At 48.5% G+C, this 19,498-nt stretch overlaps 1 protein-coding gene across 1 annotated transcript in view; it reads left to right on the top strand.

Moving 5' to 3' along the window:
- The window catches only part of LOC126547234 (nose resistant to fluoxetine protein 6-like), a 48,631-nt gene extending 29,757 nt beyond the window's left edge, over window positions 1-18,874 (top strand). Inside the window, exons 5-13 of the mRNA XM_050195176.3 lie at window positions 175-287; window positions 2,569-2,748; window positions 3,388-3,484; window positions 5,022-5,117; window positions 6,603-6,771; window positions 12,469-12,551; window positions 13,205-13,327; window positions 13,607-14,051; window positions 14,758-18,874. Coding sequence (XP_050051133.2) covers window positions 175-287; window positions 2,569-2,748; window positions 3,388-3,484; window positions 5,022-5,117; window positions 6,603-6,771; window positions 12,469-12,551; window positions 13,205-13,327; window positions 13,607-14,051; window positions 14,758-15,138 — 1,687 coding nt within the window. The 3' untranslated portion in view covers window positions 15,139-18,874. The remainder of the gene's footprint in view (window positions 1-174; window positions 288-2,568; window positions 2,749-3,387; window positions 3,485-5,021; window positions 5,118-6,602; window positions 6,772-12,468; window positions 12,552-13,204; window positions 13,328-13,606; window positions 14,052-14,757) is intronic.
- The last annotated feature ends 624 nt before the right edge of the window (window positions 18,875-19,498 follow it).

The following is a 19,498-nucleotide window of genomic DNA, read 5'->3' on the forward strand; positions in this document are numbered from 1 at the left end:
TAACATCATAATTAAGATACGCCTTTTGTAGTTTAACGTTTACAAATGACATCGTCGTGTGTTCGTGTCTGAGAAGCCATAACCGTGCTGCTTTCCTGCTTTCACATTTACTAGCGATATTTTCTGCGCGCGAAACGCCGTAAAAAATTCCTCTTTTCACAAACGCTTATGCAGGTGCATATTCGTGCTGTGGACAGCCTTTATTCTCTTCGGGACTGCCTACGACATCTACAGGACGATGGTGTCGACGGAAGAAATCAAGGAACCTAAATACCACCCATTCATAAGTGAGGACATTTTTGGTTTCTTTCATTCCTGCTTCGACCGGATGAACTGTAGAAAGAGAAGGAGGATTTTGTTGTTGGCTGCAGGTGGATCTAACCTTGGGAGAATTGCCGGCAATCGTTCCACCCGAGTGCCGCCCTCCAGGAAAGTTTAATAGGACAATACAGAGAAACACTAAATCGGTCTAGATTCCTAAAATATTCTCTCAAAACTATGTTTTCGATAACTTTGCGGTGATGATAAGTATTAGAAGAGGATATGATGGGATGGTTAAACTTCTATATGTAAAATTTTGTGCTAAAACATCGCTGCCGGTACGCATGACGTCACGTATTTCAAAGTTTTTTTTATTCGTATTTGGGCCGTTGTTGTTTAGTAAAAGTTATTGAAACTTGCTATGATCAGTCTTTGGCTCGTTTAGAGTACAACGTATAGTCCAACGTATAGTCCAACGGCGTGCCACCATCTTTCCTATTACGTCTTCTTTTGCTTACCAACCATCCTTCCATAGTAAGACATCATTTTTTTCTTTTCTTTCCTTTTTTTGGCAACGTAGAAGGTAATTAGCTGATACATCCCAAATTATTTATTTAGTGTCTCTTTATAAAATGTGAGACGAACCAATTAATCATCAAAACGTGAAATCGATGGGCTAAACGTTCAGTGCGTCATTGTTCAGAAGCGCGGCGCGAGACGGTTAAAACAATACGACGCGAACAGCAAGGTGGAAGAAAATTAAAAAAACAAATAAATTAGGTTACTTTTAGGTGCGAAAACCACGATATGATCATGCGGCGTGCTGTAGTGGGTGAGTCCGGATTAATTTTGACGACCTGGGGTTCTTTAGCGTGAACCCAATGCACGGTAAACACGGGTATTTCTTGCATTTCGCCCCCATCCCCAATATGCGGCCGGGATGTCCTCTCGCGCCCTCAGGTTTAGCGACGCAACGCCAAAGCCACTACGCCACCACGGCGGGTTAGAGGTGGCACACGCCACAAGCCCGCCACTTGCGAGCCATCCAGCTCACGATGCCACGCAGGCCCGCCCACTTACACGACCCAGCGCGCTGAGATGAGTCTTCTTAACGTTGCTAATCACGAGCTAAGTCCACGTCATTTTAGGAACTTGAGGAGCCGGAACAGTTCGCTCCTGAATGTTCGGTGCACGCGAGCACCACGGTGAACACCACGGTGAGTACGGTGAACACCATGACGTCCGCATTATGTAGCGTGTGGAGCGCTTCAACGCTGAATGACTCAACGAGAAATGTCCGCGCTGAAGCGAGTTCAGGGCACTGCAACGAATAGCGTTCAGCATCACTCCGAGCCTTACAAATCGCGCATAATGGTGACGCGGCGAGTCCAATTTTACTGTATAATTATGCCGGAGTACAAGCTGTCGCCGTGCGCAGGCGATACAGCAGGCAGGCCTCTAGCCTGCTCAGTCTCTTCCTCACACATGACTGCAGAGGTGGCGGTGACCGTAAACAATTGAATACCACAGGCGACGGCTTGTTTTACGGGACCTTGAAGGTTTCTATAGGAGCCTTGTTGGCCTGAGCTCTCGGGCATCGCGAGCAAACCTATTAGCCGCTTCATTGTCCGCTACGCCTACATGCAAGAAAACATATGTAATTGAATCACGGAAGTTATTTGTAGCCTTTATTCAAGCGCATCTCTCTCTGAAGAGCCGCCTGCGGAGGAGTAATGCGTTAGCATGCGGTATTAGAGTCGTCATTACTGACACCTATATACTCACAAGAATATTTTTATCGGGCGGACTTGTTTGTCTTACATCCCCACATTTCTTTTTCTTTTTTTTTGTCTTTATTTCTCTCTTCTTCAAGCAGGTAGGTGCGACGTCACTTGCAGGAAAAAGTGGCCATAATGCGTTTTTTTTTCCAGTTTCGAATTTAGTGTGTATGTTTGAATTAAATAGTCATAAGAAACAAGACGCTCATTACGTGGTCCCACTGTGTCAGGGCAGAATCGAAATTATCTGTACGCGCTCAATTATCTGGAAGGCAGGTTAGATACACCTAGCCTTCTTACAGCATTCGAAAGTTAATATTAATAGGAAACCGATCATGGTGTGGCATTACCTTTCGTGAAAATATAGATAAAAAGCACTTTCGTCTTGCGGTTGCTTTCAGGCCAGGCTACGACACGACGCAGTTGATTGACTTGGCGACGCGCAATCAGCTTTCTTTGCCGCAACACGGAGCTATCATCGGGTCATTAACATACCGTTGGCTAACAAGCGGTCCTCTTTATTGCGCAGCCTACCTGTCCGACTCGGTACAGTCGGTCTCTCTTCGAAGGGCGTTCAAGAAACTGATGGATATGCCCAACTGGGGCGACTACTCCAACAAGCTTGGGTTCATTCACGGCGTGCGTGTCTTCTCTGCTACGTGGGTCGTTCTGGGGCACAGCCATATGCTTCGGGACCTGCACGCCAGCTGTAAGTAGCAAGAGCACGCATAGGTGCGGGCAATGCGAAGCCGTTCTGGCTGCTTGTTTCGTTCCTTGACCTTTTGGGCAAAAGAGGGCAATGGTTGTAGTTGCTTTCATTATACTTCAGTGTGTCTTCTTTCTGCCTATCTCCACTGTATTGTGGATACAGTTCGACGTGCTCGTCTGATCTTTGTCGTCGTTTTTTTGCAAAGCCAATAAGCGTTCATTAGAACAGCGGTACACTTCGTCACTCATTCTGAGGGTGAATTTTCCGAAGCAATTGCTAGGCTCATGACGTCAAGCTTTTCTTGTGTCTAGCAAATTGGCTGGCTTTATGTCTGGCAAGCTTCTACTTTGCAATTACAGCGTGTCCCCTGAAGTTGTTAATGAAACGTTAATTAGTAAGATTTACTTAATTAGTCCATTATTTGTCGATTAACACGTGCATCCTAAGCTTTGCTACCGAGAAATACTTGTTGCGAAAACATTGTTTCCGAATCCCACATATGTTTAATAATCACTTATAGTCTTCGCTGAAACACCCGGTATATTGAGCGTTGAGAGAGTGTTATCTGCAAGTGTAAGCAGCAGTTTAGCTCACGGTATGTGTGATTTGCCTTATCCCATACTTTCCTTCTTTTTTTAGCCAACATGATTCGTTTCCTCAGGCGGATACAGGACGACTTCTTGTTCACTGTCCAGCTGAACTCCTTCATGTCTGTCGAGACGTTCCTGGTGATAACGTAAGTATTTATCACTGTTGGTGAACTCGCAAATCGGGGCAATTTCGCCCGAGGGAAAGAATATATATAACATTGCAACCGGTTTTTACAATATTCTGGATGTTTTATATGAACGTTAACACAATTTTTTTTTTATCGTCCGTGGCATACAGCATAAATCTACTAACCGAGCTGTAAGTAATGCAGGCATCGAATCTAATGTATGCCTCAAAGAAACAAGCATTGACAGAAAATCAATGTGCATAAATGATTAATTTAAAACTTTTTAACAATTATATTTTTAACTAATGGCTTTAGAACACATATCGATATGCATGAATTGAAGCCAGTGATTTCCCAAGGCACATCCAGCTGGAGTGAATTTTGAAACTAGCACAAGTATTGAAATAAGCGCAGTGAAACTTGCCGTAAAAATGCACTGTTCTTCCACTTACTTCTTTAACAAAGCGCCTTTTTATGCACTGAAGCTCAAAAGTTACTGGAAGAGCAGTGCATTTTGTCGCAAACATTGGTTAACCATATCTCGAAACTTGAGTCCCGATCAGAATTCATTACAAGTGGATATGACACGAAAAGTCATCGGCTACAATTCGTAAATTACACTATGTGACGTAAAGTAAGTAGTCTTAGAGGTAATTAGTAAAGCTTTGTTAATTAGTTAAATATTCCATTTCACTTTTTAATGCAAATAATGTCTGTCTCTGAGAGCAACCTTTTATTTATTTATTTATTTATTTATTTATTTATTTATTTATTTATTTATTTATTTATTATGATATTATTCATTCATAATAAATTAAAACTTCCCCACTAATTATCACCAAAGCAAACAGCACAAAAAGCTTCGCTTACATCGATTCTCACAGTGCGCGGGATCCGCATATTTTATTTATTTACTTATTTATTTATTTATTTATTTATTTATTTATTTATTTATTTATTTATTTATTAAATAATATAGACCGTTGTGTGCGGAACTCCACGATTACGCAACAAAAAAAAAAGAAATTCTTCGCTTAAGAAGTCAGGCTTAGTTCATTCCAAGTGATCTTTCGAGTAAGGCAGCTTGGAAAAACAATAGACCGGCGAAATCGCTGAAGTCGGCAGATTTTTCTACTGTTCGCTCTTTGTTTAAATTGCTCAGGCGGGTTTTTTGTTTGCCTGATTAATGAATGCTTTATATGGCCCTATCAGTTGGGGAAAGGACTCCAGACGAAAAACTGAAAAAAAACGAAAAAGTAGCTTAGGACAACTACGCAGATAAATTTTGGCCACGTTCGGGTGCCAGGATTTTCTCTCGTTGCAACTACGTTCAAGGAAAACGAGAGTTACCTTACACAAAAGCGGATAAGGAACGCTGAAAAATTCAAGGTCACACCCACTCTGCTGTTGAAGTAAGTTTGCCACTTTTTACCGGCCAGTGAGGTTGATCATAACGGTAAAACGCTGACTTTTTTTTTTTGTACATACCTTCTTGCAGCTGCATTCTTTGAACAATGAACACTGCTCATTGTGTGAAAAACTGGCATTCTTCCAGAGGATTTCTTTCGGGCTATCTTGTAACCAAAGCACAAAAACTGGACTACCACCCAATAATGGTATTCATCGTGGCACTTGGGAGGCGCTATATCAGGTGAGTCAACAAGTGCAAACTACCTCTCATTTGATTGGTATGGATATAATAGAGGGAAAGAGAGAAATGCTGGCCTCTGAAGGCCTGGCGTATGCTATTAAAACCGTAGCGTGAAAGCTCACGCAGCACACGAACACGCAACGGGAACAACTATTGAGATACACGCACACCTAATTAAGCTATTTGATGGTCTCGTTAAGACCTGTTATCTGATGCCGATCTTCGAAGGTGCGCACCGCTCAAGGAAGACAACTACAGTAACGAACAAAAATAAACTGTGGCATAAGGGACAAGCACATTTGATGCGCTGTCTAGCGTGTCGCAACAATCGATAAACTTATTTATGGAGCACGTTTATCAATTAGCTCATCCCTCATCAGCCTATTAGATGTTAAGGGTTCTCATAATACTGGAAATATTTTGTTCTTCTCCGAGAGTCATAAAGCAAACCCGTCGCAATTTAACGGGGCGCACATGTCAGCGAGTGGTGTTTATAGCTATACGACTGGATTTACAAGCCGCTATTTAGTAAATTTAATTGATTTCGATCACGGTGTTTAACATCTTGAAACAGCACAGTGGGCTTTGAGGAAACCCGTAGTGGGGGGCTACGGATTAATTTTGACCACGCAGGGTTGTTTAACGTGACCCGCTGCATCCAGAAATAAACCCGCAATATCGTGCCCGGCAGGAAATCGCCATAGCCCCCGAGCCACCTTGGTGCGTGCCTTAATAAGCATGCTTACCGGGGTAAACATTTAACAGTGCGAACAGACGAATAACAAGACGAGTAATTAAATAAATTTGTGGTTTTACGTGCCAAAACCTCGATCTGATTATGAGGCACGCCGTAGTGGGGGACACCGGAAATTTGGACCACCTGGGGTTCTTTAACGTGCACCTAAATCTAAGTACGTGGGTGTTTTCGCATTTCGCCCTCATCGAAATGCGGCCGCCGTGGCCAGGATTCAATCCCGCGACCTCGTGCTTAGCCGCCCAACACCATAGCCACTAAGCAACTGCGGCGGGTATCAAGACGAGTAGGCGACACACACAAAAAAAAAAAAAAAACGGGCACGTATGGCCTATTTCGTCTTGTGCTTCGTCTGTTGGCTCTGTTAAACGTTAACTACGATCCAGAACCAACTATAGCTCACCAACAAGCCATAATATGCTTCTCGACCGTCGGTATAGCCGTTACCGAATTCGAGGTTTGCGTTGACCTTATTTTAGCAACGTGGCCTTAAAAAGCTCTGCTGCACGTAATTGTCAATCCCGCATGTTCGGATGATATCGTAATACGTGTCAGCAGTCATAATATACAGCGAAATTGTAAGAACAGAAAATATAAGGTCAGGAGCCGAAAGTCGTTCATGCCTATCGTGTGTCTCGTTTATTCGGTAAGCTGTAAGCACCTCGCACGCAACTATAACGTATGCAGCCAGTGCGCAGGCTCACGCGCGCATGTCCACTGCCATGCCGCAGGTTTATCATGCCAATGGCAGCGCTCCTGGGCTTCGTATTCCTCATCCCAGCCTTGGTGGACGGACCCGTGCTGCACGACTACTGGTCTATCTTCCAGAAGCCCTGTGACACGAACTGGTGGAAGATATTCACTATGTCCCAAAACTACATGGATGACTTCAAGGACTTGGTGAGTAGCCCGTCCCGTCTGTGTCTCAAATGGCTGTTGATTGTTGTGCGGATATTTTAGGAGGAACGACCACTGCGTTAGGCAGCTGCCGTGTTCGTCGGTGTTTATTGTGGTGCGGTGACCAGTGTTGCCTGCCGAGCTATAGCAGGCCGCCGAGCTTGGCGGGCGAACCAAGATTATGTCCGAGGGGGCGTCACATACTTGCTACAACCCCTTACCCCCAGTTTGTTAAATAAAAAACGAACGTCCAAGTTCACACTATGAAGGCTCTGCCTCCACCCTAGCTGGGTCGACGGTGCCTGCTACCCAGGCGAGTAACGGTCTGGTGGCCTCCGCCGTCGAGTACTCCGCCTGGGCACCGATGTCGACGGGTCGGGTGTGGCAACGCCGGGTGCTGCCTGGGCCAGCGTCGCTCCATCCGGGTAGTGGTCGGCCTCGTGAGTGGTGCCGAGCTCGACACCGGTCCAACGGGTGCCGCACTACTGGCTACGGTTGCCGCCTCCGAGATAGGTGGTACTCCGCTGGAAGCGACTGGTGCTGCCGCTAGTCCTCCTGCGGGCTGGAACTCAGTGGCAGTCGAGGGTGCTGGCCAGGTCCCGAGGCGAGGTCTGACATGGTCGGCGTGTCTATGCCACATGGCCCCGTCTGGCATGCGCACGAGCAGCGATGAGGCGATGGCAGGAGACACCACCTGTCCGGCAGACCTGGGTGGGCCAGGACGGAAGTTCCTGGCGACAACTGGAGCTCCCGACTCTGGCAAAGGCCCGGGACGGCATCCTTGGTCAGCAGCCAGCTTCTGCTTCTGCTTCTCTGATTGGGCCTCGCGCAGCTTGCGCTTGCTGCGGGAGACCACGCTCTTGAGCTGCCTGTTGCGGCTCTGCAGGCTCGTTATAATGTGCCGCATCTCCCGGTTGATTGGCTGAACCTGCTCGCTGGACACCGACGACGCCTCAAACTCAATGCGTAGATTCTCGTACTCGAGACGAATCTGCGCGATGTTGTCCTCGAGGCGGATGACCTCCGAGCGAAGCTTCTTCTGGACAACCAGCTCCTCGCTTTCCATCTGCTCAATGTGGCGAAGGTGTGAGTTTTTGGCTGTCGACAGCAAGGAGCGACACTCATCCTGCTGAGTCTTGAGTTGCATGCTCTCATTGTACAGCACGGAGAACTGGCTCTGCAGGCACTTGTACTCTGCCGTGCTCACCACCAGGCTCTCGGGCAGCGACCGCAGCTCTATCCGCAGCCGCTCCACCGTCTTCAGGGCCTCCTTGTGGTCAAGCTGAAGCTGCTCCAGCTCCAGCAGCCGTGCCGATGCCAGCTCCCGCTCTTCCTCGAGCTGGCTCTGCAGGTCCTCCAAGCGCAGGGAAGCTGCTCCCCCACCACCGCCACAGCCCCCAAAATCCACATGTAGGCGGGACCAGGGTCTCTGTGGGAACGGCCAGGGGGTGCTTCGCACATTACGCGAGGCTCGCTGATGCTCCTGGCAGATTTGGCAGCTCTGCACCACATGCAGGCTGGCTTCCGGGTACTCTGGCAGACGAATTCCCAGTGCATGAATCCAGCTTCGGCCCAGCAGCGTCGGCGACGACCCCTTCGTTAAGTAAAGCGGAAGGGTTGCCTCCCTGTCGCCAAAACGAACGCTGACCTGTGCCTGACCCTGGACCTGGGAGAGTTGCCCGGAGGAGCTGCGCAGCATCACGCCCGAAGCCTCGACGGACACGCCGGGGAAGGTACGCTTGAAGAGCTTCCCGGCCGTTACAGACACGCTGGCCCCTGTGTCCAGCTCCATGGAAATGGGGTGCCCGCAGATTTCGACGGTCAGCATGTATGGCGGCACAGACGACGGTACAAAGCCTGTGTGCCACATGGCGAAAATCGGCGGGTCCTCGGCCACGACGTGGAGCCTGGCCGCGGAAGAACTTGAGCTTGCTGCCGCATGCCTCCGCCGCGTACCCTTGCGACGGCTACCCTGGCCGCGGGCTTGTGTTGTACTTGGGATTGAATCAGGCTGCTGCTTGCTGTTCGTCCTCCCACTTCGGCATACACGTGCCAGGTGCCCAGTTTTCCCGCACGTAAAGCATTGTGCTTGAGAGAACTGGCACTGTGAAGGGGAGTGGGCACCACCACAGCGACCGTAGGTACTGCCCTTTGTGGCGAACTTGTTGACCGCCGCTTCCGCCGACGGTGAGCCAGACGCACGGGAAATCTCGCCGGCGTCCTTGGCGGCAGCTTCCATTGCCAGCGCTGCCTACACGGCGTCGTCCAGCGACGGGTCGGGAAGCTCCAGGAGTCGTGTCTGCATGGCGGGGTTGTTGATTCCGCAAACGAAACGGTCCCGGAGCAGCGAGTCCAGTTGGTCCCCGAAGGCGCAGGCACTCGCTAACCCTCGTAGCGCAGCAACGAATTGCCCGAGGGTCTCTTCTTCCCGGCGGCTCCGGTTGTTGAAGCGGAAACGCTCCATGAGTGTGGACGGTGCTGGGTTAAAATGCGAGCGCAGTATGGCAAGCAGCTCACCCAGCGTCTTAACGTGCGGCGTGGCTGGCTTCAGAAGGTCGAGCAAGAGGCTGAAGACGCGGGTCCCGCAGCTGGCCAGGAAAATGTCCCGCTGTTTGGCCTCGGGTGTGTCGTTTGCCCGGAAGAACACGTGGACTTGCTCCTCGTAAATTTGCCAGGCGGACCCACCAGGCGGACCCAGGCGGCTAGCAGATGGCAGGGCGAAGTCGAATTTGTCGACAACACGAAGCAAAGGCAAGAGTTTGACATAGTAGGTGGAGAGAAGTAATGAATAAAGGGAAAATCAGACATCTACCCGTTCGCAGCAATTGCTACAAAGGAGCCGCCTGGTTAGCTCAGATGGTAGAGCGGCTGCCCCGGAAAGGCGGTGGTCCCGGGTTCGAGTCCCGGACCAGGACGAATTTTTCTACAACTATGAGGCTTTTCTTTCGAGGAACCCGTATGGGTTTCCTTTGTAGCAATTGCTGCGAACGGGTGGATGTCTGATTTTCCCTTTATTCCGAACTTTATGTTTGTATTCAAAAAACACAATAAGGTCGATATACTACCAGTCGTCACATTGCATCTGAATAGCAACCTCATTCCAAGCGTAGACAGACTCCGTGTACTAGGTCTTCACATACAATACAACGGAAAGACAACACATACGCTACGCCTACTGCGCCAACAAGTCATCCAAGTAACGCCCCTTGATAAAGCGCATTACGAACCGCCAACAAAAACTCCTAGAAAAAGATGTACTCGAAATCGTGAAAGCCCTCATAATTCACAGATTTACGTACTACTAGGTACTACCCCCCCCCCCCCTCCCACACACACACACTAAGTACCTCTCCTACAGTACTAAAGGTAGCGCTGTGACTTCCACAACATGCGTCCACACAGCTCCTACGTGCACAACACCATCCGAGAACTAACGAAACTTTGGACGACCACCTTAACAGCCAATCCCAGCACCTCCAACGGATAAGGCAGGGGAGCCTCATCCTATCCCGGCAAGGATACCAAACGCAAAAAAAGAAAGCCGCAACAGGAAGACCGCACACTTCTAGCGCTTAGCATTCGACACAAAATTTACGTGACCCAATTCCACGGAACATGCACCCTGACCATTATATATGCCGCAGACAGGCAAGAGCACAAGCACTCCCCGGAGTCTTTGGCGATGTCACGTTGGACACACCGGTCTTATGCACCGACGTGGTCCGGTAGCCACACAGGCTTGCTATGTGTGTAATCGTTCTAGATAGCACAGACACTATGACGGCTTCAACCACGCTCAATACTGTGGACAGTGGTACGGCGGAAGAGGCTGCTATCGCCCTGGCCATCATACACGCTTCAGCCATACCGGCATCGGACGGGCCCATCACACTGGTTACTGATTCGCAAACCGCCGAAAGGGCTTTGGCATATCGAATGGTGATACCATAGGCACACCGTGCCCTCACATCCCTACACCCCGCAGCCTTACAAAGGATTCGTATCCTCTGACACCGGGACACGCCCCTCTCCATGGTAATGAACGCGCTAATGTGATAGCGCGAGAGCTCGCTAACCTGGCGCCATTGGAAGAGCTGTCCAACCCAGACGACACCACCGACAGAACCACTGAACTACAATCAAATGCTACAACATTACAGGCACCAGCAGTAGACACTTCCCCCCGCCCCACACACACACACACAACTTTTTTTAAATGAGACGCCAGGATTGAAATAACTTTTTTTTTCTGAATAAGCATGCCTTATTTAACTTACACGACTATTTAAAATGCAAGAAATGCTTCATTGTATTTTCTGGCAGGTAATTTTTGTCATAAAAATGGGTTAAATGAGCTAGTCATGCCAGCAACGATAAATAATGAATTGCTGAATCAAGTAAAGCTTCTACATTTCTGTAGCAAAGTGTGGGACGTATGCAATTAACTCGGATAAATGTAATGTGATAATTATTAAGGAAGTAATGTTTCAAAAACTAAGCGATGTGGAAGAAATCGACCACTTGGACCAAATTTATTTGCGAAATGAGCTGTAAATTCAAAAATATTGCATCAATTTCTTTTGTCGTAGCTTATTGCACACATCGACAAGACAGTGCACTCCGTTGCAGTTGATAGCAAATATATTTTAGAGCGCAGCTCTTAGGCGCCCGTTACTGCGGCGATCGTCGGCGTTGTCCGACGGCGTCGGCGTAACCGAGCGTATCAGCGCCGCGAAGAGTGAAAGCCAACGCGCACCGCAGCGGGGGATGAAAAAAAGGCGATAGCTCAGGAGGAGGGTGCAGCGGAACCGTGAGGCGGAAAGTGGAGGAGGGAAGGGGAGACGGCCTGCGTATGCGCTGAGTTGCCGGCGGTCTAGGCATGTGTGTGTAGTGATTATGAGGGAGAGAAAGAGTGGAGTGCAGTGCCGTAACTGTCTCTCAGAGGAGGACACCTCAACAGCACTGCACAGGTTAAGGGGAGTGGGGAGAAAAGATAAGGCAGAGAAGCGAAGGAGGTCTAGGCATCCGCAGTCGCGTGGGCGATCTCATCTGCACTTCCGAGGGGGGGGGGGGACAGGTTGCCGTGAGGTGGGGAAGGCTACGCTCGTCCACGGCGTCAGCTGCTGAGGTCAATCCGCGGTACAAGCGTGTGTGAAGTGGATCGCTGCTCCTGCAAGGGGCGATGGCGAGCGGCTACGAGTAAGGCTCGATGTGACGCTCCCTTGGGTGTTGTCGCCGCTGACACTGGTGACACGGCTTCCCCGCGACGTAGGGCCGCTCTCGTCGTTGGTGGAACGAAAGCGTCAGATGAAAAGCGTAGTGGCGCGCAAACGGGCTCTGCGGAAACGAAGGCTACGATATGGCGCCGGCGTAGCGCGCGTCGTCTGTATGAAAGAAAGCGCCGCATGAGTAGAGTCTGTGGTGGCTGCTGTGAATCGCATGCGCCCACGCGCTGGCTCTCGCGATCTTCCGATTAGCGAGGCAGACACGCCACACTTCGCTCCGTTTTGAAATTGCCGCAAGAGACATTGTCCGCGCCAGCCAATATATCGGGAAATGAAAACACATATAGAGCTGCGCTCAAATTTCGCATTAGGGAGTATCGTAATCGTCGGTGAATTTTTTTCTCTTTTTGTCTCTGCATCCAGCACGTCCCAAGTGTGGTGTCAAGGAATCAATTATTTTTTTTCTCCTATACAGTGCATGCCCCACTACTGGTACATCTCCGTCGACTACCAGCTTGCCCTCGCCAGCACCATAATCCTGGTTTTCATCACGCCTAAGTAAGCGATCTTTCTCTTGCTTTTACACCTATCAAGGACATTGGTTGCGTGCCTTTTTTCTTTCGCGAGATGTATTTCTGTCATTTTTAACAGCATTGTGCTGCCCCTACATCCGTTGTTCAGTTTTCGAGGTCAGTTTGGTACAATATGCAGTTTTCTTTAACTTCGGATAATCTAAAGATTACGTAATCATCAATCGTTTTGCGTTGATAAGAAAGAAGCAACACTAAGCAGCTTATTTGCGGATATATTTACATCAGCCACAAATCGGTATATGTACCACTGGAGTCACAGGATTCCAGTCAAGAGATACAAATATAGTAAGCACAAATTTCGTCTAGTCAATCAGTAAGCCATGCAATGGATAAGGCACTATTTCTGTTCTAAACTCAAGACTTCTATGCGTTCAGACGCCGCATCGATGCTCGCACTATCTTCCTTTTTGTTTCAACGATCTTTTTCTTGACATCACACAACGATAATAGTTGCTGTCGTTGGGGTTAACTGCGGTAAGGAGAGTTTTTCGGCATATAAGTTTCCACAAATGCATGTTTCCCTCTGTCAAGGCTGGTTATCGTGTAGTTACGCCTCCCTTAATTCACTTGTGACTTTTGCCAGTTTCACGAACGATTGCTCTAATGGTTACCTTGTAGATGGCCCAAGGGAGCCCTGTGGATCATGGGACTTATCGTTGCTGCCACTTGTCTGACAACCGGCATTCAGATTTACGTCAATGACTACGTGCCGTTCAACATCGTCTTTACCACGAACATACGGTAAGTCTTACAGTCAGGTTATTCAGCGTCATTCCTCTCCATGAGCTCATACTGAATTTTGCTAGTAAGGCAAATTTACGTGAAAAAAAAAATGAATACTATGAAGACGATTCCGTTTTCTGAGCATCTTTACGAGTGTACGTAACATCACGCTTGAACGCAACGCTCAAAGCACGCAATTTAATCATGCTAAACTCCGCAGTTTCGATTTATTCCCCCGTATGAATGTATAGTGCTCCTCAGCCACCAACTATATCGTGCCTTTGAATCTCCTCGCAGGCAGCTTATCGACTCGGCGATGAACATCTACATCAAGGCGTACACGCACGCACCATCGCTGTTTGTGGGCATGATCTTCGGCTGCCTGGCCGTAAGGAGGCACCAACTGTCACGAAAGATGCAGGGTGCTGCGTGGGTTTTGGCTGTCACGGTGTCCCTGGCCGCGCTGCTGGGCGTACGCAGCTGGTTCCAGGGCCGCCAGCCGGAGAGGCTCGAGTCGGCCTTTTACGGAGGTCTGCACCGCGTCTCTTGGGGCGTGAGCGTCGGCTGGGTGATGTACGCTTGCGCCACAGGCCGCGGAGGTTTCGTCACGAGGATCCTTGCATGGCCCATCATGTACCCACTGGGAAGGTTATCGTTCTCTGTCTACCTGGTCCATATCCTGCTCATGGCCATCAATGCTATTCTTAGTCGGGAGCACGTCACCCAGCAGCCTTTTCTGCAGGTAAGCCGCAGTACACGTACATATGTCATAGGTGTCACGCCGCATAGAAGAGAGAGTACGTGCAAATGAAACAACAGTTATTAGTGCTTTGCGGAACCTTGATTCCGGTACAGCACAGCGCTAGCTATGACCAAGGTCGCAGAAATACCTGCCACCATAATATCAGCGAGGAGGCAATGATTTGCTTCATTACAAAGGAAAAGGTCGTTACGAAGTTATCATGGGCTCCTTACTGAAGTGCACAAATATTGCCGATGCTTTTGCATGGCTTCGTTTCCGATAAATGGGCGACCGGTTCGAGACAAAATGGGGTGAACTTGGCCCGCATAAGTTTAGGATTATTTTCAACATTTTTCATTGCATTTCTTTTTCATCTACTGTTTCCGAACTGCCGCTTCTTGTGATAACATATCTGTGTCCCTGATCACATCCTTGACGAAGAGCGAAAAGGAATGTACTCGGAAGAGAATTGTCACATTATTCCCACCCTAATTTTTTCGCGAGACAAAACTTCCTAAAGCTCTACAGGAGCCATGTCAGACGGCGTAGAGGAGGACTCAGTACTAATTATGACCACTTGATCAAACACAGATAAAGATCATCTCTTCTGGCTATTGTTTGACGCGACCGACGAAACGTAGCCTCTCCAGTTCTCCTTTTTTCGACGAACGTGCGACTAACTTGCGCTGCTTGATGGTGTTCGCAGGCTCAAATATACGTCTCCCAAGTCGTCATGTCCTACGCCCTGGGCGCCATCGTCTACCTCCTCATTGAATGCCCCGTCGCCGGCATGGAAAATGAGTTCTTCCGGAGATTCATGCCCTTGGATGGGATGAGGAGTGACAACACCAAGTACAGTAACGACACCCAAGAACTGAAGGCTGTCCAAGTCGCCACCGGGATTGTTGCCACCAAAAAACAGGACGCGGCATTGTTCAGGCATGAGCTTTCCAACGGCTTCCACGACGTCATAAAGAACGGTTGCAATGGAAGCCATCCCAATGGCTACGTCAACAGCGCCTGTGAAAACGAGCTCGGCGAGAAAGACACTGCGGCCAATGGCGCCATCGTTTCAGTGAAATTCTGAGGACATGTTGCCTATCTAGCTACTGAAATGTGTAAATAGTGTTACGTGTTTTATGTTTCTTGTTTCTTTAACTGTTGTGTTTATAGCATTGTGAAGGTTTATAGCAGGTTATGTGTCTAAAGCCGTGCCCACGGCAATGGAGCCATCCGCCGCTGCAGCACGCAGCGGTATAAATTTTTATAGTTTGTACATGCGTGCTGTGTTTATAGTAGTTGTGGTGATGCACCTCCATAATTTTATGCACGGATGTTTCTTCTTTCCTTTCTGTCTGTCAAGTGCGAGTCTTTGACCTGTGTCGAAGAAAACGTCATTCTCCTCAGGTTGTTTCACTTTTTCTTGCTGCTTCCTCTTTCTCTATTGCTCTGTCTCTCAATCGGTTCACCGCAGCAGCGTGATCACGGCGCGTTCGATGGCAGTTAACTCATTCGCTCCACCTTGTCGCTCTTCCCCGAGATCTTAAGCGCGAAATGACGCGCTCTAAGCTCTGCCATTTACCGCATATTTCTGTGTTTTCGCTCTTCCGCGTGCAGTGAACACATCCTGCAAAGGAAAGCCAATCCGTCCTCGGGTCACATTAGAAGTAAATTATTGCCCAGTAATATTCAGAAATCTACGTACTTTTACACAAATGTCTTGAAAGATGATTTGTCAAGTTTCTTTTAAAGTTCATTTTCGCGAATCCCGGGAAAGACATGGTTCAATGTTACGTGAATTTATTCTTTGGTTGCCCCGGCCGATGATCTACAAGACATAGGAGCATGCGGTACCGTCAGGGAGTGGAAGGAAGATGGGCATGTTTAGCGACATCTTGCATTCTTCCTCCCCCCCCCCTCTTTCCCGTTCTTTTTTTAGATCATCAGAACGCGATTCATTGACACGCGTCTCTTCCTCACAACGTGTCCATTGGCGTGGGAAAAACCTCCGTTTGTCTCGCCTGTACGAAAGCAAGGAGTTTTTATACGTGGTCAACCATCCGAGGACGTTTTTCGTGCAAGCGTTCAGAGTGGGCTGACCAAGGGTATGCCAAGGGTCTCCGCGAGCGTAAAGGACATCTTGCGCTTGCCGGTACGCCAGCGAGCCGCGTCCTTGCTTAAACGAGCACTGGTGACCCTCGGTCACGCGACGTTGTTTGTATTCTTTATTGCTGCTATTGGGTCCAGGCGGTCGCTCTCGTTCGTCTTGTACCGTGATGTCGAGAGGCATTACGAAAATGACGCGTCCATTGTGATCGCATTGTCTCTGGGAACGCAGGCGCATCATTGTGAGGCAACGGTAGAAATTGAAAGTTACTGGAATGAATCGCGATCACGCGCCGTCAGTGTGCCCGAATGCTCCGTCGCACCTCTTGTGTTTGATGCTTTGGTTATATTAAAGGACGTGCAAAGAAAGGAAACAACGATCCTGAGCATAATATTTACGTGGTGTTTATGCGTTTCCGGCTCAGTAGGTGTGGGAGGCTCATTACACAGTTGCGCTTACCTAAGCACATATAGAAGTGCGCTGAGTGTCCAAGAGCTCATAAGTGGGCTACATGCGAGTAGCGTCTCCCTGCGCGATGATTCTATGCGTTGCTAGTACCTATATAGCTGAGCACTATAACGGCGTTTCTAAAGCTCAAGCTTCAGGGGCACGAACGTGACACCTAAATTCCCGAACCTTTGTTAAAGGATGCTGCCATCGAGCACTGTCAAAGGGACACTAAATACTAACATTAGGAAGATTTTATATTGGTAAACCATTCGTCAGAAAGGTAGTTTAACTTGTATGACGGAGAAATGCTTAATACTAATAGAGAAAAGTGCAAACTTCCGCTTATTAATATCGTGCTGAAACCTCGGCGCCAGTATATCATCGTGAAGTCATTTTTTTTTTATTTCTAGTATTTGGCCTATCTCTCGCGCAAAAAGAATTCTCGGGATTCACGAAGTTTAGTTTAGTTTCTTTTAGAATTCAGTGCAGTTCTTATTTATTGATAAACGATAACTACCCCCCCCCCCCCCCCCCCCCAATGACGTCGTCAACATCCATGACGTCGTGGGAATAGTGCGGGAACTTCGCGGTGACGTCGCCATCCAGTTTAGTTATCGCTTTTCAATGCAAAAGCATTGTATGTCCCCATTACGCGAAAAATCCGGCGTTGTAGTCGGCGGCGTGACCGAATGACGGTACCAAAAAACGGCCGACGCCAAAGAGTAAAACAACGTCAAAAAATGCTCAGATTCATGTCAAATTTCTCAGGAAGGCATAAGTGAATTTCGGTCTGGGTGGAAGACGAGCCCGCTTCGCCGACTCCACGGCGGCTCCACGGTTCTGATCAACTAAATGTATGTCTAGTACGTGCGTGCTGGCGCACGTGGCGACGCAGCCAATGGGTAGGAGGTGGCGCCACGTCATTAGTGTATGAAATGAGCTTATGAACTAAAAAGCATTGATGTTCAATCGAACGCCGCTGAGCGGTCCTTCGAATTATAAACTCGCAGGCGAGCGAGCACGCTGAGACGCTTGGCGCGGTTTCATTTGGACTTACCGAGGCGCAGTTAGAACGCAGGCGAAAGCTTGCGCGAACGAAGGACGCGCAGAAAAGAAACTATTTCATCAAAAGGGCTATAATGCTTTGTCATTCCCACGCGTAAGCAGTCTGAAGGGTCTCTGCCGAATTCTTTTTTTTTTTGGAGGGGGGAGCGGGATTGTAGAGAGTCCTTTCACAATAAGAGCAGCCGTGTTTAATATTCTGGAAGCGCAATTTACTAGTTCAGCTTAAGGAAATATTCATCTTGAGCGTCCCATTGTGGGGAATGAAGCGCCCCCGAATAAATCCGAATCAACTCTTGAATGCTGCAGTGAAAAAGTGCTTCCTGTTTTGAGGGTGAACCTTGAGGATGAAACTTGTGACCTTCAAAGCCACTTCCCTACTAAACCTTACGTTATACGGTCTCCCATGATTTCTCTACAGTTCTTTTTTCCTTCCCTGGTACTCTGTCATAACAGAAACACATTTTGCAGTAGCGAACGCTCGCTCCGAGGCGTCAGTCGTAAGGCCAAATGTTTTAGCTTAAAGCCACCGTTCTGAGATGCCATATATAATGCCGCAGCCGCACGCCACAGAATAGCGAGCGGCCGTTATTTGCGTTATTTATCAAAGACAGGCGTAGACCGCGGAGAGGAAGTCCACCGTGATACACGACAGCGATGATTTCTACTTCCGTGCTGTGTACGCCTGTTTTTAAAGCGTTCATGTGTTTGTACGTGTGTTTGTGTCTCTGTGTGTTCGTGCGCGTGCGCGTGTGTGTGTGTGTGTGTGTGTGTGTGTGTGTGTGTGTGTGTGTTTGTGTGTGTGTGTGTGTGCGTGCGTGCGTGCGTGCGTGCGTGTGTGTGTGTGTGCGTGCGTGCGTGCTACTGAAGTGTGTTGTTACAAAATCCGGTGGTCACAATGCTGTTATCTTGCTGCTACTTTTTAAACGAGATGTGTAGGAAAGCTGACAAGAGGGATATATTGAACTGGCGGTGCGCAAGTCTAATCTCTCACAGCTTTAATGCGGAATTGAAAGTTCAGGAACTGCATGTGATAACTATGGGCGTGGTTTCGGGCTCTCTAACCATTCGATATGCACGTGAATGAGCGAGATGTGCAGCTCGTGGTGGGAGTAGTGACAGTGAACAATATGTGCTGTGAACTGTTTACAATGTGAACGATGTTTACATGTACAGTGTACAATAAAATTTTTGTTTCCCGATACTTGCCGGTCATTTGAATACACTGTGAAGTCGTTCCCGTAACAGGAAATCAACAGTATACAAACAGATATGCCCCAGTGCCCAGTTGACGGTATTTTTTATTTTATTTCTGGTTTCAGTTTTATTCAAAATAAAGACAAATAAAAAAGAGGCTAAGTCACCTTAAAATGGTGAAAGCTATGAAACATTTTGTTGGAACCACTTAACAATATTGCTAGGTCCCGAGAGCCAATTTTAAATGCGTAAGCATGTTTATGCCTACCCAACGAGGAAACCCGTCCGTCCGTCTGTCTCTCCGTCCGTCCACCAAGTAAGACGCTTTCAAATAGGGCCCGCAGCAGCGAGCCAATTCACCTTCTTGCTGCCACTCGCTTCAACGCGAACTAAGCGGCGAGAACACATAGCACACGAAGCTATCAGCACTAGGCGCATTCTGTCCCCATCGGAGATCGCTTTCAAGAAAGGTCCCACCCGGCTGTGCGGCCGCGTCATACGCAACCGCCGCCAAAGTAGAACGCCCCTCCCCCGCCCCGTACCTCCCCGCCCCCCGGTGCCTTGCGCGCGATGGAAGATGGCGCGCTACTTACCCGCTTTACTCCCTTGCGCGCGAGAGATTTAGCTACCG

Source organism: Dermacentor andersoni, chromosome 1, assembly GCF_023375885.2.
Source record: "Dermacentor andersoni chromosome 1, qqDerAnde1_hic_scaffold, whole genome shotgun sequence".
Classification (NCBI taxonomy): Eukaryota; Metazoa; Arthropoda; class Arachnida; order Ixodida; family Ixodidae; genus Dermacentor; species Dermacentor andersoni.